General features: G+C 45.3%; 1 protein-coding gene across 1 annotated transcript in view; it reads left to right on the top strand.

Moving 5' to 3' along the window:
* Nucleotides 1-26,863, top strand: part of LOC309400574 (seizure protein 6 homolog) — a gene marked incomplete at its 5' end in the record, with an annotated part of 167,997 nt that overhangs the window by 10,718 nt on the left and 130,416 nt on the right. The window contains 2 exons of the mRNA XM_081969139.1: nucleotides 25,493-25,711; nucleotides 26,282-26,599. Of these exons, the coding sequence (XP_081825265.1) occupies nucleotides 25,493-25,711; nucleotides 26,282-26,599 (537 nt within the window). The remainder of the gene's footprint in view (nucleotides 1-25,492; nucleotides 25,712-26,281; nucleotides 26,600-26,863) is intronic.

Here is a 26,863-nt window from a genome sequence, read left to right as displayed (position 1 = left end):
CCCTACGCAGAATCCATCACCTCACATGTACAAAACTCACTCCACTTCATAGAAACAATAAAGAAACAAAACTTACAACCCAGTGACCTACTTGTGAGTTTCGATGTCATATCCCTCTTCACCGAAGTGCCCATAAAAGAAGCCTTGACAGCCATCCAGAAAAAACACAACCCCCCTAAACACATCCTGGACCTGACCAACCACTGCCTAACCAACACATACTTCATCCATAATGGACAAAGATACAAACAGATAGAAGGAGCACCCATGGGATCACCCCTCTCACCTGTCATTGCAAACTTATACATGGAACATTTTGAAACCAACGCCTTAGACAAATCTGAACACAAACCCAAACTCTGGCTTAGATATGTTGATGACACTTTCGTGATTTGGCCACACGGAAAAGAAAAACTGGACAACTTCCTCACACATCTCAACAGCCTACACCCCAAAATACAATTCACCATGGAAATAGAAGCAAACAACCAACTTCCCTTTCTGGATGTCCTAATCTACAAAAACCCCAATGGCTCCCTAGGACACACCATCTACCAGAAAAAAACACACACCAACCGCTACTTAAATGCACAATCCCATCACCACCCTGCACAGATCAACTCTGTAGCCAAGACCCTCATCTCCAGAACCAAACACCTAGCCGACAAAGACCACCTGAAAACTGAATTACACAAACTCACAAATGTATTAATCTCCAATGGATTCCAAAGAAAAACAATCACCAACCTAATCCAAAAGGAGACTCCCCTAAAAAACCAAGACACAGAACAGGACAATGGCATCGCCCTCCTCCCTTACATCAAAGGCACCACAGATAAAATCAGCAAAATTCTCCACAAGCACAATATCAGGACAGCCTTCACCACTGACCAAAAAATAGCCAACATCTTAAGAAACCCCAAAGACAAAATCCAGCTAGAAAACCAAGGAGTCTACAAAATGCCATGCAAAATCTGCCCAGCAATATACGTAGGACAAACAAACAGGAGGATAAATGCACACATCACAGAACACAAGAACGCAGTAAGAAAAAAAGAAAAAACTTCTTCCCTTTTCCAGCACCTTAAAGCTACAGGACATGAAATCAACTTTGAAGGAGCCAGGTTAATCTCCAAAACAGAACACCTCCACAAGAGAATAATCATGGAAGCCATCGAAATAGAGAAACACCCCCACAGCATGAACAAACGTGATGATACCTCCCGCCTACCAAACATCTGGAAACCAGCCCTCGCCAACAAACGAACACCACCCACCACCCAAGCCGTTACAATACAAAACAACAATGCACACACAGCCTGCACCAATCAGCACCAATCTACCAATCATGATACAACCACACAACCAATCATTCCACTTACTGAAACAAAGCCAGCACCCCATCCCCTCCCACCAAGACTTACAGAAAGACGGCAACTCCGTTCCCATTTTAAGCCCAAGCTTGAAGATGGCAGGTGAGATCCTGCCGAAACGTTGCAAAGACAATCTCAACCTTACACGGGAAAAGACCCGAATACAACAAAACCAGCATATATATATACACACATACACATACACATACACATACACATACACATACACATACACATACACATACACATACACATACATATACATATACATATACATATACATATACATATACATATACATATACATATGTTAATTCTCTTTAACTTCTATTTTTGGGCTTTATTGACTTCTTTCATTGATCCTTGTTTCTTTCCTCCATCCACCTATACCATTTTTCCCATATCTGATAATATTCTGTTTCTTCTTTTCCCTGGATTTCTTTTGTTAATTTGTCCATTTCAGCACAGTCCATAACCTTTCTTATTATTTCATCTTCGGTTGGTATCAATTTATTTTTCCATTTCTGAACAAAGGCAATCCTCGCCGCCGTAATTATGTTTAAAATTAAATACTGGATTTCTTTTTTATATTTCGCTGTCATTATTCCTAGTAAAAAAACTTCTGGTTTCCAATGAATTTTGACTCCTGTTATTGATTCTAGCCAATTTTTAATCCTTTTCCAATACTTTTTAGCCTCCTCACACATCCGCCATACGTGATAATATGTTCCGTGTGTTAATTCACATTTCCAACATTTTGGTGAAATATTTACTGAGATATTTGCTAACCTTGCTGGTGCTAGGTGCCATCTGTAAAACATTTTGTACTGGTTTTCCTTGTATGCAACTGATAGTGTCATTTTTAAATTTGTCCACCAAATTTTTTCCCATTTATCTAATTCAATATTGTAGCCAAAGTTTGTCTTGCAATTCTTGTATTAGTTTTTTCTCTTTACCCTTTTTAATTTTATATGACAACCATCTTCTTGGTTTATTCGCATGTTCGGGAAAAAATTGTTTCGGCATTTTAAGGTTTTGCACTATTCCTTCTTGTAATACTAAATTTATTTTGTGTTTTACTAAATCTCTTTCCCCTTTAATTTTATTGTTTTGGGGTTCTCTTTGTAAAGTAAGTTCCAATTTTTAAAGTTTGTCTTGGAGTGCCATTTGTTGTTTCTTTTTTTCCTTATTCCTCCTGGCCACATAAGCTATTGTTAAGCCCCTAATGTACGCTTTGGTTGTATCCCACAAGTTTTACATCGGTGTTTGTTCTTTCTTATTTTATTTAAAGAAAAGTTCAAGTTCTTTTTCCATCATTTGTATATATTCTTTTTCTTTAAGTATCTTTTGGTTTAGAGTCCACCTCCTTCTCTTTTTTGTCCCTTCCATGTCACTTTTAAAGGGTTATGATCTGCCCAAATATTCGTCATTATCTCTATGTCTTCTCTATGCCTTTTTTTAATATTCCCCAAAATATTTCATTCTTGGGGTGTGTGGGTTGCTGACTTTCTACACCCTTTTGCAACCTTCTGACAAGTAAAGTCAATGGGGAAACCAGATTAATTTAGCAACCATGTTACTAAGTTAATAACTGCAGTGATTCACTTAACAACTGTGTCAAGAAAAGTCATAAATGGGGCAAAATTCACTTAACTATCTTGCTTAGCAATGGAAATTTTGGGCTCAATTGTGGTTGTAAGTCAAGGACTAACTGAAGTTGAATATGTTATACATTCCTTTCACTGGCTACAGGTCCTTCCTAGCCAGGACCAGTTGTGTCTGGTTCAGACACATGCTTTCCGACCACCTATAATTTACTATTACCCATAAATGTATAAAGTTGGTTAAACCCTTATTGTCACCCAAACTTGCTAAGCAATCAACGCCCTCATATCTCATCCCTTTGATCAGTTGCCTTGTTGCACAACAATTATAGCATAGTTACTAATTAAGTGAAAACATCATTCAAGAAAGGAGGATATGCATTCTTGCCCCAGTCAAGCAGAAAGAGAGGGAGAAAGAGGCCCCTCACAGGAAATTGGAAAGAAAGAGGCCCTTTACAGGCTAGTGTGGCTATATGTTAAGATACTAACTCTAAATAGTTTAAACAAAGGATATATCTTATATAAATGTATGTGCCCTAGCTATTGTTGGAAGAAATGTCCTTCTGGGTTCAACTCCAAGTGGGGAAAAAGACACTGGAGACATGGAGGCTGTTTGGAAAGATGGTTTATTGGTGGACAGGACCACATGGCTTGAGTCCTGAACAGAAAAGGTGATCACATGCTTCAATGTTGGGTGAGGAAGAAGAGAAGGGCCGAGGAAGAGGCTTGCTGGGCTTTTTATAATCTGTTTAGCCCCACCTCTCTGTTTCCTGTTCCTGTGTAAGAAATGTATTCTGATTGGTTGTCAGACTCCCATGGGGCCATGCAGGGGCAACTCTCTAGGCTGTGTTTTGAATCCACGTTTGGTTGAGTTCTCAGATGCCATGTGGTGAGTGGGTAAAGGCTAATCATGCCTTAATCTAAGTTGACCAGACGTCCTGCTTTTGGAGGGACAGTCCTGATTTTTAATAATTTGTCCTGTGTCCCGCGGCGTTTTAAAAAAGTCCCGATTTTTGGTAAGGTGCACGGCTGCGCACGTGGCAAGAAAACACCGTGCAGCAGTTTGCAACTGCCGCACAGTGATTTCTACTGTCACAGGCTCCGGAAGCTGGGGAGGTCCTCTGCAGGCGGCTAGAACTGGCCGCCCGCAAAGGACCTCCCCGGACTTGTTTTAATGAGCACGAGGCGACTGACGGTAGTTTGCGCCGGCCGCGCCCTCTCAAACTATTGTCAGTCGCCCCGTCTTCAGCAAAGCAAGCCTGGGGAGGTCCTTTGTGGGCAGCCAGTCCTAGCCACTTGCGCCTGGCGCTGCGGCTGAAGTGAACCCCCAAAGCCCCCACCGCCACTAGAATAACTGCTGCTGCCACCTCCTCCTCCTCCTCCTCCTCCTCCTCCTCCTCCTCCTCCTCCTCCAACAGCACCACCACATTTGCTGCCCGGCGCTGCATTTGAGGCAAAGCCGCCAAAGCTCCTGCTGGCGCCCCTGCCCGTGGCAGCGGTGCCTCCCCCTCTGCTCGGAGCACCTGAGCTGGGCCACGCGTTACCCCTGCCCCCTCCTCCTCCACCGTGCTTTTGAGGAGCCATGAGGCCGGTGGAGTCAGTAGAAAGGTGGCAGAGGGGGCAGGAGCAGGAAAGAAAACGCCTCATGGCTTCTCAAAAGCACGGCGGAGGAGGAGGAGGCGGCAGGGGTAACGCGGGGCCCTGCTCAGCAGATTGGGAGGCGCCGCCGCCGCTGCGACAGGCGGAGGTGCCAGTGGGAGCTTTGGCAGCTTCACCTCAGCCGCAGCACCGGGCAGCAAATGTAGTGGTGCTGTTGGAGGAGGAGGAGGAGGCGGCAGTTATTCTGGTGGCAGGGGGGCTCGTCGGCATCTTCAGCGGCAGCCCTGCCCCCAGTGAAAAAAACTGAAGATGGAGCAGATCCACACAGATGATGTTGTCGCAACATGACTGGAGGAGGAATTCTGGGAGTTGAAGTCCACAAGTCTTAAAGCTGTCAGGTTTGAAGACCCCTGGGGTTTTTTTCCCTAAAGGGTTAGGGGTGCAAGGATCTTGTAACTTGACAGCTTTAAGACTTGCACACTTCAATGCCAGAGTTCCTGAGCCAACATGACTGGAGGAGGAATTCTGGGAGTTGAAGTCCACAAGTCTTAAAGCTGTCAGGTTTGAAGACCCCTGGGGTTTTTCCCCCCCATTCTGTCCAAGTGTGAAACTCCAAACATTATTTCAGAAGGCAGACGATGTAAATTTCATGGAACATGACATTCCCACTGCCTGTATGATTGAAACAGGGTTTTTTTCCGGTAAAATGAGTAAATTTCCAAAAGGGACAAAAACTTGTTGCAAACAAACAAACAAACAAACAAAATATCATAGGGTGGAGCACCTTGACTCATACGCATTTAAAAATGCACTCAGGTGTAAAAGAGGGAGGGAAGAAGAATAGCTTTTTACAAAATTGCAATTAAAAAAAAGTACTTTGAGTCAACACTCCAAAATATCAGATTCCATTCAGATGAAAGCAAATTCTCATTAAGTATGTTAAAACATTTACAAATGTAAGCAAAATATCTCAAAATAATTTCCTTTTTTTATATTTTTAATTAAGCATTTTAAACCTCAAAAATTTCTAGAAGAAAAAAAATGAAAATTGTATTCAGAGCAGACAAAGAAATGTAACTGCATAACTTTTATATACAGATGAAAGATCACAACAGTGAAAGGTAAAGGTGCAGGAGCAGATCACCCATTTACTCCAAATTTCTCAGAAGGGAGAGGAAAAAAACGTGGTTAAAGTGAGCAGAAAAACTTCAGCCGCCTTTAATGACCCAAAAGGAAGGAGGGAAAGAAGGGGGGATGCCCAGAGGCATTCACAGGTATCACTGGGGGCATTTCATACACACACTCATGGTAAAAATGAGCAGACACTCATTCTCCCCGCCTTTCCTGCTTCCCTCCAAAGAATGACACAGAAGGAAGAGGGGGTGGGGGGAATTCACGCAGGCAATCACAGGTCTCTGGATCCCTTCACTTATCACTCCCTGGGGCATCGGGGACACATACTCACATTCATACTGCAATCAGACCTTCATGCTTGCTCATGCCAACCAATCATTATAAGTATTTCAGGGAGCTTTTTTACAAGCCAATGAGCTCCATTTTGTATTATTATTAGAGGATCTCACCCTCCCTTCACATTTGGAAATGATAACACACATGCACGCACACACATACCATTAAAAAACCTTGCAACTTACTGTTTCTTTATATGAAAGGGAATCAAAGTACATTCACACCAACTTTTACCATCAACATACTAACATTTGCACTGCATTCAGACTGCTTGTGTAAATTAATTTCACATACAAAAATCCCATTTTATTCTTTCTTCATGCAAAGCAGTTATTACAATTATTTCAGGGAGCTGTACATAAGCCAATGAGCTCCATTTTCTATTATTAAGGGATCTCAACTTCCCTCCAGGTCTGGAAATGATTACACACACACACACACAAACACACATTTACATGCACAAATACCATGGAACAACACTTTCATGCCTGGGGGAGGTCCTGCCCCTTTAAATCTTCAATTTTCTTTCCTTGGGAAACATGTGGCTCATTCTCCAAGCACGGGAAAACTCAGAGAGCAGTTTAAATCCTAACTACCCTCCCCTTCCCCACAGCTTCAAGCCCAAGCTGAGAAGCTTATTTATTTTGCTAGCTGGTCAAACATATCACAATCAATTCAATGCCATTCAATTCTACATGTTATTAGTGTAGATGCACACCTAAGAATGTTTTTAACAGACATTACATCAAATTAAGTCAAATTACCTAGGTCTTCCCATTCAGACAGGATTTACCTTTTTATTACCTGCTAAATTTCTTACTTTTGCTTGGAGTTACGCCCGTTGTTCTATCTCCTTAAGCACTAGATTGTTAATACCTGTATCTGCCCTGGGGTGTTCGTTTCTAATTTGGATCTGCCAGCGGTGCTGGCTAATTTTTAAAGATCCAAACTCTTCTATCTTGATCTCCCAGCAAGCAGGGGAATATTTTTAAAGATCAAGATGTATAGAGACAATGTATAGAGATGTTTGTCCACACATTGTTTGCATTCGGCCAGGGTTCTAGGTTGGACCTCCCAGCAGCGCTGGCATATTTTTAAAGATCCAGCTGTATGGAGACTTTCATTAACCCATCGTTTGCATCTGGGTGGGGCTCGTTTTTTAAAAAAAAATTATTGGTTTTTAAACATTTATGGGAAAAGGTAAGGGGATACATAGAAAATTTTGGCAGCTCCCACACTAGTGATAGAAATCCATCCAAATCTCACAGTTTTTACAATCTTAAAAACGAAATATAAAAGATAAGCAGAAAACAGAGTCTTATTCTATATTGTCAACCATGTGTTCAATCATTTTTCTTTTGTCACTTTCTACAATATCAACAATTACTATTATTTCAAATACTTTTATTTTTGTGACCTGAGCCTTTTCGATATTGCTCCTTCCTCCCTGTCCCCTGAGGGAGCCACAGCCCCCCCCCCTCCTTCTTGTCTTGTACCTTGCTATCCTTTTCACTACCTTCGCTGTGTTCGTCCTCTAGGAGGGGGAAATGCTTTTTAATGAAGGCTTCATCCTCCTGCACTGTATTAATTCTAATCCTATTTCCCTCCCAGAAGATCAACATTCCCTCTGGCAATAACCATCTAAACCAAATTCCTTTATTGCATAATTTCTTTGATAAGGAGGAATACTTCCTCCTTCTCTCTCTTATCTTTTTCGGAATCTGCTTAAGAATGGTGATTTCTTCATCTTTATATTTCAGTGGTCTCCCCCTTTGGGCCCCAAGCACCTCATCCCTTGTGGTCCTCCTGAGGAATTTAACATGCACCTCCCTTGGAACATTATGACTTCTAGCATATGTTGAATTAATCCTATAAACCAGATCCATGTCCCACCACAACTGTTTTTTTATCTCTCTTGATATATTCTGCTAAAATTGTACTCATAATATCCTTAAGATCTTCATTTTCTGTCTCTGGTAGGTTCTGGAATCTGAGAAAAAAGGACATTCTTTCAAATTCTATTTTTGCCAAAAAGATTTCCAGATCTACATTTCCCTTCCGGATTGCTTTAACCTCTTCCTCCAGCCCAGCCGCTCCCTCCTCCAACACCACAATTCTCTGTTTATTTTCTGCAATATGATGTTTAATGTCTCTGAGTTCCTCTTTAAGCTCTGTCATTTCTTTTTTCAACTCATTTTGACCCCTTATGATTTCTTGAAACATTTGGGAAACAGATAGTTCTTTTGGGCCCTCTCCAGTCCCTTCTTGCTATAACAATGAAGTAATTTTCGTTTGCTGCATGCTTGGACTGGAGGTGGCAGATGTGGGAGATGAAAATGACTTGCCCGTTGGTGGTTTCTTAGGCCCCATTTGTCTAAAATTCAGAGATGTGTATAAGTCTTTTCAAAGAAGATGGCGTCCGAGGATTGCGCAGCTGAGCCGATCCCAAGAGGCAAGCAAATCCAAAAGCGAAGAGTTAACTCTCCTTCACAGTTCCAAGGCACCGAGGCAAATAGGAAAGAAGAAAATCAGATAGTCAAAGTCCAGGAAGACCACGTAGCAGGGGAGGTTCCGGTCTCCCTCAGGGAGAGTAATGAAACAGTTCCAAAGGAGTTTTTTTTTTTGAAGGTAGTTTCAAAAGGCAGACTTCATTTGTAAATACAAAAACAAAGAAGGGTGGACACCATCTTGGCTCCTCATTTCACAGGGAGAAGAAACAGAGTGTTAGGGTTCTAAATACCATGCAGAAATAAATCATTGTCCAAGGCAAAACATCCTTAAAGGTCCAATTTATTCTACAGGCAAGTTAGCACCTCTATGGAAAAATTCCAACTCTGAATTACATCGTGAAATTCCACCCAGTTGAAAGTTCATGATCTATCCCCACACCCACAAATCCATCACATGTTCCAATCACCATCTTCCACGCTGGCATCTACACCCCTCTGCTTCCGGTCAGGTGTCGAGGTGCGGAGACAAAAGATGACCTTGGCTTCTACAAAAGAATGTCAACAATCCATTCTACAATCCTACTCCTTTCTATTCCCCCCTCCCAACTACTACACTATTGAAACAGCATAGAAAATTATAAGAAAGTGTGGCAGGCCAAAGATCCAAAAAAGAATATAATTACAGGCCTGACAGGCGGCCTTTTCCTCTTCCGAGGCCTCCCCCTTGGTAGGACACTTTGTCACTTTAAGTTGGAGATCCTCTTCCAGAGGCTGTTGGCCCAGATGACTTTTCTGTGCGGGCATCTGGGGCCCTCTCTTAACCACCGTGGCAATTGGTACACACGTTTGTTCTTCGGCAATTCCCTCCTCCGAGGCCTCCCCCTTGGTAGGACTCTTTGTCACCTTAAGTTGGGGATCCTCCTCCGGAGAATGTCTGCCCTTTTCCTCTTCCGAGGCCTCCCCCTTGGTAGGACACTTCCTCACCTTAAGTTGGGGATCCTCTTCCAGAGGTTGTTGGCCCAGATGACTCTTCTGTGGTGGCATCTGGGACCCTCTCTTTACCGCCGTGGTGGTTGGTGCGCACGTTTGTGGCATTGGGGCTGGAGCCAAGCACTCTGACGCTCTGTGGCCAAGTTGACAACAATGGTGGCATTTAATTGGGCCCCACGAGGAATGGAACCAAAGTAATAGCCAAAAGCCAACATGGATTTGTCAAAAACAGATCATGCCAGACTAATCTTATTGCATTCTTTGATAATGTGACAAAATTAGTGGACCAGAGGAATGCCGTTGATATAGTTTACTTGGACTTCAGTAAGGCTTTTGATAAGGTAGACCATAACCTACTACTAGATAAAGTAGAAGAATGTGGGTTAGACAGCATCACCACCAGATGGATTGGTAACTGGCTGACCAACCGCACTCAACGTGTAGTTCTCAATGGAACTGCATCTACATGGAGGGAAGTATGCAGTGGAGTACCCCAAGGCTCTGTTTTAGGCCCAGTACTCTTCAACATCTTCATCAATGATTTGGATGAGGGAATAAATGGGGAACTCATCAAATTTGCAGATGACACCAAGCTGGCAGGAATAGCCAACACTCCAGAAGATAGGCTTAAGATACAGAAGGATCTTGACAAACTTGAACATTGGGCACTATCTAATAAAATGAAATTCAATGGTGAAAAGAGTAAGGTTCTACACTTAGGCAACAAAAACGGAATGCACAGGTACAGTATAGGTGATACCATACTCAGTAGTAGTAACTGTGAAAGGGATCTTGGAGTCCTAGTGGACAACCATTTAAATATGAGCCAGCAGTGTGCAGCAGCTGCCAAAAAAGCCAACACAGTTCTAGGCTGCATCAACAGAGGGATAGAATCAAGATCACGTGAAGTGTTAATACCACTTTATAATGCCTTGGTAAGGCCACACTTGGAATACTGCATTCAGTTCTGGTCGCCACGATGTAAAAAAGATGTGGAGACTCTAGAAAGAGTGCAGAGAAGAGCAACAAAGATGATTAGGGGACTGGAGACTAAAACATATGAAGAACGGTTGCAGGAACTGGGTATGTTTAGCTTAAGAGAAAGAAGGACTAGGGGAGACATGATAGCATTATTCCAATATCTCAGAGGTTGCCACAAAGAAGAGGGAGTCAAACTATTCTCCAAAGCACCTGAGGGTAGAACAAGAAGCAATGGGTGGAAACTAATCAAGGAGAGAAGCAACTTAGAACTGAGGAGGAATTTCCTGACAGTGAGAACAATTAATCAGTGGAACAGCTTGCCTCCAGAAGTTGTGAATGCCCCAACACTGGAAGTCTTTAAGAAGATGTTGGATAGCTATTTGTCTGAAACGGTATAGGGTTTCCTGCCTAGGCAGGGGGTTGGACTAGAAGACCTCCAAGGTCCCTTCCAACTCTACTATTGTATTGTATATTGTATTACATCTCTAAACTCAGGAACCGTTTCATCACACTGCCTTGCTCTCCAACTTGCAGCTGCCCCCTTGGTAAACCCTTCTTCCATGGTGGAGATTGCTTCTCTGTAGGAAGGTGGAGTAAGAACCTTTTGGGGCATTGCAGATGCACCTTGTCCTGCTTCCCATCTTGCAGGCCTGGCTTTGGTAATCCCTTCTTCCATGTTGGTGATTGCTACTCTGTAGGAAGGTGGGGTAAGAACCACTTGGGGCCTTGCAGGCGCACATTTTCCCGCCATCCACAATGCAGGCCTCTGTTTGGTAATCCCTTCTTCCATGGAGATTTCTTCTCTGTAGGAAGGTCTGGTAAGAACCTTTTTGGGCCTTGCAGGGGAGACTGGAACCGGTGGGGAGGTCAATCCCTCGGTTGGCCACTGCCCAGCTTTCTGCCATGGTGCCATCTGCTGAGGGAGGGCATGTGCCCACTGGCATCCCTCCCATCCATGACCTGGGGTTAAGACCCATCCCGGGGTTGCCTGCTTCACAGGTTGCAGCTCAACCAATGATGGCTGGCTAGGGGGTTTTACGTGCCAAGGACCCTCCTGCTGGCTTGGAGGAGTTATGGGCCAAGTAGGTGCCCTTTGCTGGCTTGGATGAGTTATGGGCCAAGTAGGTGCCCTCTGCTGGCTTGGAGCATTTCCCCATGCTGATGGCAAAGGAGTTGGTAAGTAGCATCTCTTCCATCCAAGTCCTGGGAGGAAAGCCCAATTTGCTGCCCAATTTGCTTCATTTACTGGTTGCAGCCCCATTTGTGGTGGCTTGCAAGTGACAAATGCTGGAAAAATCTCTTCTTCCTGCCTCCTTTGAAATTCCCATTTTGAAAGGGAATCTTTCTCCCAGCTAGTTGCAGGGTGATAAGCCATTTCATTTATTGCCGTCTGGAAGGAGCCTAAACCTCTGTTCTAGGGTTTTTTTTTTCCAAGCCTTGCTTCCAAGCTGGGGGGGGGGGAAGGAGGGGAAGCGTGCACTCACATTTGAGGTAGAAGAAGTACGTCTGAGATTTTCCTTCGTCTTGTCGCTTCTCCTCCTGCATTCCTCCAGATGCAATTAAACTGGAAACAGCATTCCATTGCCTTTGAAGTTCCGCACTCAGCTTCTTATCACCAAAAGCTTCTCATTAATTCTTCGCTGATATTTACGCTGTCCCGGTCAGCATTGGGAATGCCGAGACCCCATCACCAGATCTTCCATCACCAGCCCTTCCCCCTTGAGAGGGGGAGGGTGCTAGTGAATTATTTTGAAGTAGAGAGTTGGAATAATGTTAGGGTTCTAAATACCATGCAGAAATAAATCATTGTCCAAGGCAAAACATCCTTAAAGGTGCAATTTATTCGGCAGGCATGTTAGCACGGCTATGGAAATTCCAACTCTGGAAGTACATGCTCTGGGTTCACCCAGTTGAAAGTTCATGATCTCTCCCCACACCCACAAATCCATCACATGTTCCAATCATCATCATCCACGCTGGCATGTACACCCATCTTCTTCCGGCCAGGTGTCGAGGTGCTGAGACAAAAGATGACCTTGGCTTCTACAAAAGAATGTCAACAATCCATTCTACAATCCTACTCCTTTCTATTCCCCCCTCCCAACTACTACACTATTGAAACAGCATAGAAAATTATAAGAAAGTGTGGCAGGCCAAAGATCCAAAAAAGAATATAATTACAGGCCTGACACATACATTCCACAATCCTACTCATTTCTATTCCCCCCTCCCAACTACTACACTACTAAAACACATAGGAAATTATAAGAAAGTGTGGCTGGCCAAAGATCCTAAAAAGAATATAACTACAGGCCTGACACAGAGATCTCTATAAAGCTTTTCAAAGGAAAACAGCTCAGCAATCATTTCTAGCAATTGTGATAACGATCTTTCTCACTTGGTTAGTTCAAATGATGAGTCAGCCTCTGTTCTCTCTCCATTCTAATATGGAGGGAGATAGTTCATATGCCGCTTAATCTGAGGGGGGTAGAGAGTGAAAACACCCCCCTCTAATCTCCATTCAAGTAAGTTGAACACAAATTTACAGAAGTCTGCTGCTTTTCCTTTAATGGGGATCAAAGAGATCAGGATGAATCCCCCACCACCAGGATCCAGCCGCATTTCTCCAGATAAGCTTCTTCCTCCAGAGCCATTCGGCGAAAGGGCGGACAGCCCAAAGCTGTCCCCCCCCCGTCCGCTCCCCGGCTCCTAGGCAAGGCTGAAAAGCACCCCCACCAGCTGCAGCCGATTCTGGGGGGCTTCAGCAAGCCGCCCTTCGGCAGGGGACCCCTCCAAGGCCCCCTGTGCTCCTTACGGAGCCAACCGTGGAGACGAGTGGCGGACAACACATCCGTCGCCAGCAGGAACCGGAAGTCGTCTCCTGGGTGGGGCTCTTGATTCATCGGACGTGGCCAGAAAATCTGCAAATTTGTTGACAAAATCTAAATCAAAACTGCCTTCTGGAGGCCAGGTTTCTACTTTAGGGCCAAGAGAGTAGGTTGGCCAGATAAATGTGCAAAGGTTTTTTTTTACTCAGGTGGAAGGCAAAACTTTAGAAGGAATTTCCTTCATCTCATACATGCACACACAAGGCAACACTCTCCTCCTCCCCCCAAAAGGAAAAAAAAATCTATACTCACCTGAAGAGTACAATCTTCCAGGGCTGAAAGACATGAGAACAAGGTTCCCTCCCCCACAGAAAAGGCATTGTTGGAGGATTAGAGGTAAGGGAGGGGCATGGGGGGGTAGATAGCTTGCAGGCAGAGTTTGAAAAATAAAACCATCAGTTATTAAACAGATAAACAGATAAACATTATGGGGATATCACAGATGAGAAATGGGGTCTGGATTCACATCAGTGGTGGGTTTCAAAATTTTTGGGAACCTACTCTGTGGGTGTGTCCTCCTTTGTGGGAGTGGCTTGCCGGCCATGTGACCTGGTGGGAGTGGCTTGCCAGCCATGTGGCCGGGTGGGAGTGGCTTGCTGACTATGTGACCGGGTGGGAGTGGTTTGCCAGCCATGTGACTGGGTGGGAGTGGCCAAGATGATGTCACTGAATTCTTTTCCCCAATGGATGAACTACAATAAGATTAAAATAAGTACGAGATTCCGCTTCCGGTTTCTGGGGAAGACGGACATGCTGTCCGCCGTTTGCCATCTTGGTGGGCTCCCCCTGATTTAGGGGGAGCACAGGGTGCCTTGTAGGGGCGTCCTGCTGGAGGGGCTGCTTGCTGGAGCCCCCTGGAGCGGTGGCAGCCACAGGGGGGCTGCCAGCATTGCCCTGGGCACCGGGAGGCATAGGGGGTGCGCAATGCCATGCACGCCTTCGTCCTGAGGAGATCGGAAGAAACGCTATACGTGAAGGCAACAGCTGAAATGCGGTGAGAGGGGAGTTCCCCCGGGGTCTCCTTTTTTCTTTTCTGAATAAACTTGTAAATAAGGATTAGCAGTTTTCCTAAGATTCTTCGATCCTGGAAACGTTTTAAGATTGGAGAGGGGGGACTTCTCCCCCCCCCTCTCGGAAAAGCGGCTTTATATGATCTCACTCTCGGAGGAGAGAGAGAGAATTGGAAAAAAACTCTTTTGATACTCACTTCTTTCAAGCAATGGTGCAAGCACTTTCTAGAACAATTGCGAAAGAAAGAATCTGAGCTGACTTTATAAACTATGTATGGAAACTTTCTGAACTGTTGCTCTCTGATCCTCTGGGAGGGCTGAGCCAAAATGGTGTTTCTTCTCTTCTGAAAAATCTTCTGGGTTGGAATTACTATACCCCAGTGAATCCTAGAGGCATCTCTTCGGATAATCTTCCTTGGACTGGAAAAAATTGATTTTAACTGGCGGGGAGCTGCATTGAAAGACTAATATCCCACATTGGACTTTGCCTGCCTGTGGATCTCGCCTGACGGTGCACTTCTACAGACGCCATATTTTTGTCTAGATTTATAACTTTCTCCGAGTTTTGCAATGCCTGCGAAGAAGCCCTCCCCCTAAATCGGCATCGGCTCCAACATCCTCTGTTTCAAGCCCTGTTCCCCAACAAACACAATTATCTTCTTTTTCACAACCTAAAACTTCTGAGGGGGAACAGCTGTCTCAAGAAACGTTTCAACAAATGTTCCAGACACTTATAAAGGGACAGGACGAAATTAAAAAGCAGCTGGCGGATTTAAAGGAACAACTCAGAGAAAATCAACAACAAACTTCACAAAATAGACATAAAATAGACGTCCTGGAGGAGGGTGCTGTGGGGATGAGAGAAGAGGTGAAGGCACTACAAAAACAAAACGCTGGAACTGAAAACTATATGGAAAAAATGGACTTTGAAAGGATGTCTTTCTTAGATTTCAAAATATACCTGAAGCGGAGGGTGAAGATTTGAGGGAGACTATGACAACAATGTTAGCAGATTATATTAAAAGAGATAAACAACAGCTAGGGTGGGATATTGACTTGATATATAGAATTAATTCAGCATATGCGGAGCTTCGCATAATCCCTGACCTCCGGTCCTTCCGACGTGCCCTAAAAAGTTGGCTTTTCCAGCAAGCCGGCCTGGCCTGTTAATTTTAATTTTAACTTATTTTAAATGTATTGTTTTTTTTAAAATTCGGTTTGTTTTTTTGGATATGGATTTAATCTTTTTTAACTTTTGGGATGTGTGTTTTTTAATGTTGTACGCCGCCCTGAGTCCTTTTGGAGAAGGGCGGCATATAAATCCAAATAAACCAAACCAAACCAAACCAATATGCTAGAACACACAATGTTCCACAGGAAGTTCACGTTAAATTTTTTAGAAAGACTACAAGAGATGAGATTCTAAGGATTCAAAGGGGGGAACTTTTAAGATATAAGGATAAAGAAATAACCATTTTAAAACAGATACGAAAAAAAAGAGATAAGAGGAAGAAATTTTACTCTCTAACCAAAAAATTGTATGAAAAAAATATCTGGTTTAGATAATAATAATAATAAATTTGGATTTATTAGCCGCTCCCTTTCCAAGTAGGACTCGGGGCGGCGTACAATGGAGCATAAAACATAAAAAATATATAACAACACCAAACGTACATACATACACAACACACATACATACACGGAGGAGGAAACAAATTACATCAATAGACAGTTAAAAATCAGCTTTAAAATACCCCAATTGTAAAAACCCAAAAAATTAATATTTAAGGACAATTTAAAAAACAGTTTGGAGGAATGGGAAAATTACGATTGCGATTGAGCCAGGCCGGATAATTGAAAGAGGTGGGTCTTCAGCTGTACACGGAAGGAGCGGAGATCGGAAGTAATCCTGATGTCACGGGGGAGGTCATTCCACAGGGCTGGGCCCATCACAGAGAAGGCTCTGCTCCTGGGTGTCGCCCCCCGACACTGTTTGGCGGACGGCACCCGGAGAAGTCCCTCTCTGTGTGCGCGAATTGGTCGTAGGGATGTGTGGGGCAGGATGCGATCCTGCATATAACTAGGCCCTGTGCCATGGAGCGCTTTAAAGATCATAATCAAAACCTTGAAACGCACTCGGTAGACCACAGGCAGCCAGTGCAGCTCGCGCAGGAGAGGTGTTACAGGGGAGTATCTAGTCCTCCCCATAATCACCCGCGCGGCCGCGTTCTGGACCAACTGTAGTCTCCGAGTGCATCTCAAGGGAAGCCCCATGTAGAGAGCATTGCAGTAATCCAGGCGAGACGTCACTAGCGCATGGGTGACTGTGCGTAGGGCATCCCGGTCCAATAAGGGGCGCAATTGGCGCATCAGGCGGACCTGATGGAACGCCCCCCTTGCCACGGCTGTTACATGGTTGTCCATGGACAGCCAGGCATCCAGGAGGACGCCCAAATTGCGCACCTGTTCCATGGGGGCTAGTTGGACGCCCCCGATGGCCAGAGATGGAAGCACCTGGTTGAACCGGGAGGCCGGAAGCCACAGCCACTCCGTCTTGGAAGGGTTGAGTTTTAGTCGGTTGCCATCCATCCAGACCCGTACGGCCTCCAGACACCGGGACATCATTTCGACGGCCTCATTGGGGTGGTTCGGAGTGGAAATGTATAGCTGAGTATCATCAGCATACAGATGATATCCCACTCCAAAACCACGGATGATCTCGCCCAGCGGTTTCATATATGTGTTGAACAGGAGAGGCGAGAGCACCGATCCCTGTGGCACTCCACATGTGAGTGGCCTCCGGGTCGAACTCTGCTCCCCTGTCAACACACGTTGCGTCCGCCCAGAGAGGTAGGAGCCAAACCACCGTAAAACGGTGCCCCTGACTCCCAGCCCCTCTAGCCGGTGCAACAGGATACCATGGTCGATGGTATCGAATGCCGCCGAGAGATCTAATAGGACCAGGATAGAGGAACAACCCCTATCTCTGGCCCTCCAGAGATCATCAACCAATGCGACCAAGGCCGTCTCCGTGCTGTGCCCGGGTCGGAAGCCGGACTGGCGCGGGTCTAGATAATCATTTTCCTCCAGGTGACGTGGGAACTGCTGTACTACCACACTCTCTACAACCTTCGCTAAAAAAGGAAGGTTGGAGACTGGACGATAATTGACTAGGTGCGTTGGGTCCAGGGAAGGCTTCTTGAGCAGGGGCCTCACCACCGCCTCTTTCAAGGCGGCCGGTAGAGACCCCTCACCCAACGAGGCGTTCACCAGGCCCAGGAGCCAGTCGCGCGTAACCTCCCAGGATGCCAGTACAAGCCAGGAGGGACACGGGTCCAATAAACATGTGGTGGGTCGCAGACGTCCACGCAACCTGTCCAAATCCTCGATGGCAACCGAGTCAAACTCCTCCCAAAGCGGTCCCTCAAGACTCGCAACGGGCGTCTCTACTGAACCACTGAAAGGGGTCCATCCCATCCGGATTTGAGCGACTTTGTCCTGTAGATAATTCCCAAACTCCTCTGCTCTGCCCTGTAGTGGGGCTTCCCGTGGTCTCTCAAACAAGAGGGAACGGGTCACCCGAAACAGGGCGGCAGGGCGGTTATCTGCAGACGCAATAAGAGCGGCGCAATGTTGACGTTTGGCCGCTCTTAATGCCACAAGGTACGTCTTCAAATAGGCTCGTGCCTGTGCTCGGTCAAATTCGGAGCGGGAGGATCTCCAACGACTCTCTAGGCGTCTCTTGTGGCGTTTCATCACCCTTAGCTCCTCGGTAAACCAAGGTGCCAGGGTGGTTCGTCGCCGCAGGAGAGGCCGCAAAGGCGCCACCCGGTCTAGGGCCCCGGTAGTCGCACTATTCCATGCGACTACCAGGTCCTCCACTCGGGGGCGGGTCAGGTCCACAGGAGGTGGCCCAAGTTCCGTCTGGAACCTATCCGGTTCCATCAGGCGCTTGGGGCGGAACCATCTAATACCTTCCAGTTCCGCCTCCTCGCGGCGGGGGGTAGCACCAGGGAAGTCCAGCCGGAGAAGTGAGTGATCCGACCATGACAGGGGGATAGTGTCTAGATCCCCTATTCCCAGATCACTCGTCCACTGGCCCGAGACAAAAACAAGGTCCAGGGTGTGGCCTCCCTCGTAATTCCAGAAGGGTTGTTAATTTTCTGGGAGGGAGGTAGAGTGAGAATTAATACAGTGGTGGAGGTGGAAGCCTTCATGGAAAAACACAAGACTCTTCTAGACGGAACAGGAGACAGTGCACAAGATATGAAAGAGGGAGGGGCCATGGCTCTGCCAACAGACAGGGGAGAGGAGGCAGCAATGAGGCTCAGGTCACAGAAATGAATTAAAAGTACATTGCAATTGTTGATACAATGAAATGGTTAGAAGTGATGTAATAAATGATTGAAGATGTTAAAGAATTTGAAATTTAAACTGCTAATGTGTATGTAATAATGATATTTTGATATGTATAAAATAAGAGAGAGATGTAAGATCCCGGGGAAGCACCACCTTCCGTATGATGTAGCTGTCAAAATTTTTCTCCATACTTATGTACCCTTTCCCCCAAAATATTTGGAAAAACCAATATATTTTTTTAAAAATAAGATTAAAATAAGTACAAAAACAATAAAAGAGCTACTTACAGAAGGAAGATGACTGTTCTTGCCAGTCTTCAGTATCACGGACTCCAATGAATGGGCTGCACAAAGAAGAGACACAGAAATGAACTCTTTCATTGCATGCACTGCATTGGGATGAAACCAGCACACAAAATAATAGAAAAGGAAAATTACTCTCCTTTTTTGCGTCTTCTGCACCACCACCTCACCACCTTGCTCCAACAACCTGCACAAAGGAGAGACACAGAAAGCAAGACTTTAATTGCATGCACTACTATATTAAGGATGAAACAAGCACACAAAGCAATAAAACAGCTACTTACATAGGAAAGATGACTGTCCTAGCGGTCATACTCTGTTGCCTCTTCATCACGTTAAATAATACTAACTGCAGAAGAACTAAAACAATATTGGACTCAATTGTGGTTGTAAGCTGAGGACTACACTACAGGTAACAGAGACAGCCTTGGTCGCGCTGGTTGATGATCTCTGGAGGGCCAGAGATAGAGGTTGTTCCTCTATCCTGGTCCTATTAGACCTCTCAGCGGCTTTTGATACCATCGACCATGGTATCCTATTGCGCCGGCTGGAGGGGATGGGAGTCGGAGGCACCGTTTTACGGTGGTTCGGCTCCTACCTCTCCGACCGGTCGCAATGTGTGTTGACAGGGGGGCAGAGGTCGACCCTGAGGTCACTCACTTGTGGGGTGCCACAGGGGTCGGTCCTCTCGCCCCTCCTGTTCAACACATATGTAAAGCCGCTGGGAGAGATCATCCGTGGTTTGGGGGTTGAATACCATCTGTACGCTGATGATACTCAGCTGTACGTTTCAACCCCAAATCACCCCAGCGAGGCTGTCGAAGTGATGTCCCGGTGTTTGGAAGCCGTCGGGGTCTGGATGGGGGACAACAGACTCAAACTCAACCCCTCCAAGACTGAGTGGCTGTGGCTACCGGCAACTCGGTTCAGTCAGCTGACTCCAACGCTGGCCATAGGGGGCGAACAACTGCCCCCTGTGGAACGGGCGCGCAATTTGGGCGTCCTCCTAGATGCCCGGCTGTCAATGGACGACCATGTGGCAGCCGTGGCTAGGGGGGCGTTCCACCAGGTCCGCCTGGTGCGCCAATTGCGCCCCCTTCTGGACCGGGATGCCCTACGCACGGTCACTCATGCACTGGTGACGTCTCGCCTGGACTACTGTAATGCTCTCTACATGGGGCTTCCCTTGGGACGCGCACGAAGACTGCAGCTAGTCCAGAACGCAGCCGCACGGGCAGTCATGGGGAGTACTAGGTACTCCCACGTAACACCGCTCCTGCGCGAGCTGCACTGGCTACCTGTGGTCTTTCGGGTGCGTTTCAAGGTTTTGACCACCATCTTTAAAGCGCTCCATGGCATAGGACCTAGTTACCTGCGGGATCGCATCCTCCCACATACATCCCTGCGGCCAATTCGCTCTCACAGGGAGGGGCTTCTCCTGGTGCCGTCCACTAGGCAATGCCAATGGGCGACACCAAGGAGTAGGGCCTTCTCTGTGATGGGCCCAACCCTCTGGAATGACCTCCCCCCCGACATTAGAACCACCACTGACTTCCGCTCCTTCCCGCAGAAACTGAAGACACACCTGTTCCGACTGGCTGGTCTGGCATAATTCTTAACGTCTACCTCCTGGCATATACATTTCCTACTGGTTTTTTAGGGGACTTAATTTTATAGGACACTGGGGTTTTTATAGGACACTGGGGTTTTAAATTTTGTATATTTTAATTATTTATTTAGCAATTACAGTTCTGTCTATTTTATCCTCCTCTTATTTATGTATTTATCCATTTAATAATTTTTAATTGTTATTATGTATGATGTTTTTGATATGGACTGTACACCGCCCCGAGTCCCTTTTGGGAGAGGGGGCGGTCTAGAAGTGCTAATTAAATTAAATTAAATTAAACAGAAGGGACCTCTGTTTTTACCCAACAATGTACAGTCTTTTCAGGAAGGATGTCCCCCAACAAACAGGAAAGATATAGTCTTTTATCCAAGAAGATAGTTCAAGAATGAATGCCATATTCCCAGAGCAATCCAGATTTCCTTTTTCTGAAATTTAGTTCTCAGTTCCAAAAAACAGGAATATATGAATTAGGTTCAGTACTTAGGTCAGTCCAAGTAGCTATTCAGAAGTTAGTGGTTAGAAGCAATGGTAAAGCAAGATATGGAATTAAAACCAGAAATCTTTTGTTGGCTATTTGAAAGGGAGTATAATATATATTTAATTTTACACATGTTAGCAGCTGCTGGAATTGTGTTTGCACAACAGTGGAAAAATAGAGATATGAAAATGAATAAATATTACAATGTGCAGGAATAAATAAATTGACAATTAAAATCAAGAAGGCTTTGAATACTTTTTCACGTGGGATTTGTTTTAGCAATTGCTAACTAACAGAAACAGAAATTAGAAATCCAAAAGTATGAAAGAAAACACCAATTATGTAAGGAAAGGTCACTAAAATGTATAAGGAAATATTACTAGATCATTATTAATGCGTAGAAAACTGCGGGACATTGCACACCCACACCCACACAAACTATGACAGTGCCAGGAAAACACCAAAAAATAAGAATCCCCCCACCCAAAGACTGCAAATGAAACCAGTTTTTTTTCCTAACCCTAAGGACAGGAAAGACAAAGCCACTGGAATAAAAACCAAAAGCATTGTGGGAAATTATAAAGGACAGTGCCAGGAAGCTCACAGAACCATCAACCACCTCAGAATTACCTAAACAACGAGGGTGAAACACACAAAATCTGGCAAAGCTGCCTTGCATCAACCTGGCCTGCCCATAGAAAAGCAGCCACTTTGAGATACATAAATCTGGTCTGAACACTTTTAAGCAACATATTGCATCACAAAGAAAACATTTGCAAAAAGGAATAACATTTCTTGTAGTAAATATATTTTATAAACAATTTAAAAATAAAAATGCCCTAAAAATAATTTTTAAAAAAGATATTCTATAAATAAAAAAAAAATCCTTAAAAACCGTTGTTAAGTATTCCACCAGCAATAATTTATACTGTAACTATTTTAAGGTATTGTACCAGCCATAGTATACTGTAACCATTATTCCACCAGCAATAATTTATACTGTAACCATTTCAAACTATTCCACACACAATAATTTAAAATGAAGCCATTAAAAATATTCCATACACAATAAATTACAATAAAAAGATTTAAAACAATTCTATGCACAATACATTTTAAAGTATTGAATATAGAATATTTTAAAATGGTTTATTTTAATTTATTTTGGATAGAATCTTTTTTAAAATAGTCTAAGACAATTTAAAAAAAGAATCCACAAACAATAAATTGAAGTAAACCATTTTAAAATATTCTATACTCAATACTTTTAAGTAAAACTATTTTTAAAAATTCTATACACAATAAATAAAATAGTTGCAAAAAACAGTCCGCCCAAAGGCCTCCCCTCGTGGAGGCTTGCCGCCCGCCGCCCATGCCGCTCCTGCCAGCCCACTGCTTCAGCGAGGGAAGGCCCGAAGGCCTCCCCTCGCGGAGGCTTGCCGCCCGCCGCCCCCGCGCTGCCCACGCCAGCCCGCCGCTTCAGCGAGGGAAGGCCCAAAGGCCTCCCCTGGCGGGAGCTAGCCTCCCACCGCCCCCCTCCCACTTAGTTGCTTACCTGAGGGAAGCAGCAAGCTCCTGGAAGGCGAAGGGAAGGGAGTTTTGAAATGGAGGGTCGCCTCCAGCCTGCTCACTGATTGGCTGGACTCCAGCCAATCAGTGAGCGGCGGGCTGGGCTAGCCTAGTTTACTGCGGATGGGCGGGGGAGCGAGCGAGCTGCGTTGGGATGGCAAGGGCGATCGAGCGACAGGGCCGGTGCCGGTTCCCAGAAGTTACTTCCGGGTCCGGTTACTTCCGGGTCCGTTCACGATCCGGTTCACCCAAACCGGTGCGAACCAGCAGAAACCCACCACTGATTCACATGCTTCAGGAAAGAAATGAACAGGTAAAATCATTTAAACACACAATAAATGCAAGGATGAAACTTTTCTTGCAAATGAACGTAAAACATTTCCTGGGTTGTTACTTTAAGGTATAGGGAAGGAAGGAAGGAAAAAAAAACCTTCTCTTTACTCTGTTTCTGCTGGCCAAAGTAAAGACACAAAGTAAAGACTCTCCCCACCTTCACTTAGTTTTCTTGGCCCAACAAACGGAGCGAAGGCAATTTCTGCCAGTTTACTCTTTTCCTTCATTGAACAATTTAAAATTATTGTCTTTTGGATTGGAGAAATCTTAGTTACAATTACCTTGAGGGTGCACAAAGACTTAGACACACATTTACACAAGGACAAGGTGAAAATAAGAGGGGGGGAAGAGAACTCTCAGGTTTACACATCCTAGTCATTCCCAGCACAAATCTGTTAAATTAGGGAAGGCACAAATCTTAACAAACCACGTGGTTGCATAGAAGACAGAGAAAGAGACAAAGAGACAAGAGAAAAAAAAAGAAACCTCAACATTTTCCCTTTTCTTTTAAGTACCTTTATGCAGCCAAATTCCTTTTCCTGTATCATCTTTCAGCAAAGCCCATTTCTCACACAATTTCCTTCAGCCAAAATCTTGGCATCTAAGGAAATCTTCTGGCCACTCACGAGCTAACACTTCCCATGACCCTTTACATGCAGGGCTCACTTTGGCCTAGCCGGGTGCCACCCACCGTAAGTTTCAGAAAAAAAAAAGATTCTGGGAAGGACTTCGATTCCCCCATGAAGTATTCGGCCCCTCCTCTCAGGGAATCACCTGGGTTTTGAGGATCAAAAAAGTAATCCTTGAGAACCTCTGCCCCTCTGCAGTTAGTTCCAGGCACCTCTACTCTTTTCCATACACCATGGGCCTTTGCTTTTTTTTGCTTTCACAGGACAAAAGCAGCAGCAACAACACATTTTCATTTACTTTTCCATCCATTTTCACACACACTCTCCTTTCCCTAACAGAAGGTCCTGTGCTCTGGCCTGACCCTAATACTTTCCAGGCTCTCTTGGTAAAACACACAGAGGAACCAGGATCCAGCTGTGATTGGGAGAAAGCATCACTCACACACATGCAGGCATACATACATTTCCACGCTTTGCCATGCTTTAAAATTAAATTTTAGAGAATTAAAATTTAGAGGTACTCACCTTCTTTCCAGGCAGCCTTTGAGCTCAAACTCAAAACCCCTTTAAAACCTACATTCAAATGGTTAAGGCCAAGATAAAGTCCACCCACAGACTCAATGGGGTCTGTGCCGGCATGGGAGGCTTACCTGGGCCATATCCATTGGTTAGGCTAGCTTGGAGTCCCATCTGTGGGGTGCCAATTGTAGGAAGAAATGTCCTTCTGGGTTCGGCTCCAAATGGGGAAAAAGACACTGGAGACATGGAGGCTGCTTGGAAAGATGGTTTATTGGTGGACAGGACCACATGGCTTGAGTCCTGAACAGAAAAGGTGATCACATGCTTCAATGTTGGTGGAGAAGAAGAGAAGGAAAGGGAAGGGGTGAAGAAGGGCTTGCAGGGCTTTTTATAATCTGTTCGGCTCCACCTATCTGTTTCCTGTTCCTGTGTAAGAAATGTATTCTGATTGGTTGCCAGACTCACATGGGCCCATGCAAGGGCAACCCTCTAGGCTGAGTTTTGAATCCAGGTTTGGTTGAGTTCAGATGCCATGTGGTCAGTTGGGCTTATATTATCATGCCTTCATTCCCATCCCCCTAGAGCTGATGGGGAGAACTCTTTCATTATGTAAAGGGACTGGCTCAGGCTTTAATGGCTCATGGACAAAAGGTGGGGGCAGGAAGCTGCAGGGAGAGTTACCTTGTCTTTTTGAAACATGTTTATTTTCACATCCAGAGAAATATTCTGCCGTTTCAATATTCCCTGGAATATTTCATTTTTCTGGGAGAGGGCTGGGTGATGACGTCCTACAAAACCATCCCCTACATTGTGCAGAAAAATTAGGACTGCCATATCTGGGCCACAAAAACTTACACAAAAACTTACAACATGGGTGTCCAATCCTTTGGCTTGTCTGGGTGAATTGAGTGAAGAGGAGTTGTCTTGTTCTGCATATATAATATACATAGCATAGTTAATGTATGTAAATCACATTAAAATGTTAAAGGTTTATGATCTTTTCAGGCTGCATTAGGGCTACATGCAGTCTACAGACTGTGGGCGGGACAGTCATAGGTCATACATTCTTAGATTTCTGTAGCTCTTTCCTGCCACCTGTGGTGGTCTGGAATATTGCAGCCCAGAAAGGCTGGTCCCGGAAAAACGGTGGGAAGCAGTGCTATGCCTGCTGGTCCAGGAGGGAAAGCACAGCCTTGCTAAATTTAACAAATTTACAATTTGCAGTGCATCTTCTTCTCTGTGGACTTATGAGGCCAATGTGAGAAGAACATGGAGGACAGGCCACTGTTAACCCTTTGTCTCCTGCAGGCCTGCCTCTCTGGGAAAATGAGGAGGCCACCCCCTCCCCGCTGTTGGAAGCCCTCTCATCAGAGACCATGGAGGGACCCAAGGAGGAGGAAATGGGGGTCTCGGCGGAGCTGCGGAGGTCCTCACCCCCCAGTCCCAAAGGCCTTTCCGAATTGCTGCTGGGGACACTGCTGAGAATGGAGTTTCTCGGGGGTGAGGTGGTGGAAGAGCATATTCCTGGTGAGAAAAAGCAAAAAAAATGGGGAAGGGAAAGGCCTCTGCCTGGGATGGGACTAGATGTAGAGGAAAGGGTGGCTCGTGTTGAAGAAAAATGGATGGGCAGGGGCAGAGGTGGTATTCAGCAGGTTCTGACCAGAACAGGTTGTGGAAATTTTGAGTAATTCGGAGAACCGGTAAATACCACCTATGACTAGCCCCATCTATTCTCTGCCTCCCGAGTCACAGTTGATAGGGAGGAAATGGGGATTTTGCAGTAACCTTCCCCTGCCACACCCACCATGCCATGCCCACCAAGCCACACCACGCCCACCACTGGTCAGGGGTGACTCTTGGAGGGGGATTGTGGGCCTAGATGCCATTGTGAATCATAAAGTTTGGCATTGTACTTTTAAAAAATGGGTTAATGGATAGTTCCATAATTGCGCATTGGTTTTTCTGCCAGAAAAACAGTTTCGTGGCAGAGAGGACATTTGGGGGTGGGTGGGTGTATGAGAGGTTTGCAGTGTTTTCCCTCCTCTGTTCTGACTTCCCTGCACCCTTTCTTTTTAACTGTTTCCCCCTTGGTCCTAGGAGGACAGTCTTCTACTTTGCCCCCATTCCATCTGCGCATCCAACGTCTAGATGGTGGGATGGTCCTTGAGACCTCTGAAGCCATGGCCACTGGCCCCTCCCCATTGACCACTGCTGCCCCTCCCACTAGCTTCCTACTCACCACCCCTCCAGCTTCAACAGCAGCCACTCCACCCTGGTTGTCCCCTCCACCGGATGAGGTTGGCTCTGCCAACCACCCTATCTCGGCCGCCACCACCGCCTTCATCCCCGAAGGTGATGAAGAGACAACGACCACCCTGATTACTACAACGACTATCACAACCGTTCACACACCTGGTAAGTGATATGAGTGATATGCAAAGGTTTTGGACGTGGGCGTAAGTCTTCTCCAACCTGATGCTCTCCCGTTACTTGCCCCATCTCCTGCCCACCTAGCAGTTCAAAAGCATGCAAATGTGAGTAGATAAAAAGGTACCACTTCACTGGGAAGGTAACAGTGTTCCATGTGCCTCGGCCTGTAGTCATACCGACCACATGACCACCGAAGTGTCTTCAGATAACACTGTCTCCCTTGGTTAAGAAATGGAGATGAGCACTGCC

Source organism: Natrix helvetica (genome assembly GCF_964273705.1).
Source record: "Natrix helvetica genome assembly, chromosome: W".
Taxonomy (NCBI): Eukaryota; Metazoa; Chordata; class Lepidosauria; order Squamata; family Natricidae; genus Natrix; species Natrix helvetica.
The sequence above is the reverse complement of the archived record's forward strand: the minus strand, read 5'-3'. Positions and strand labels throughout refer to the sequence as shown.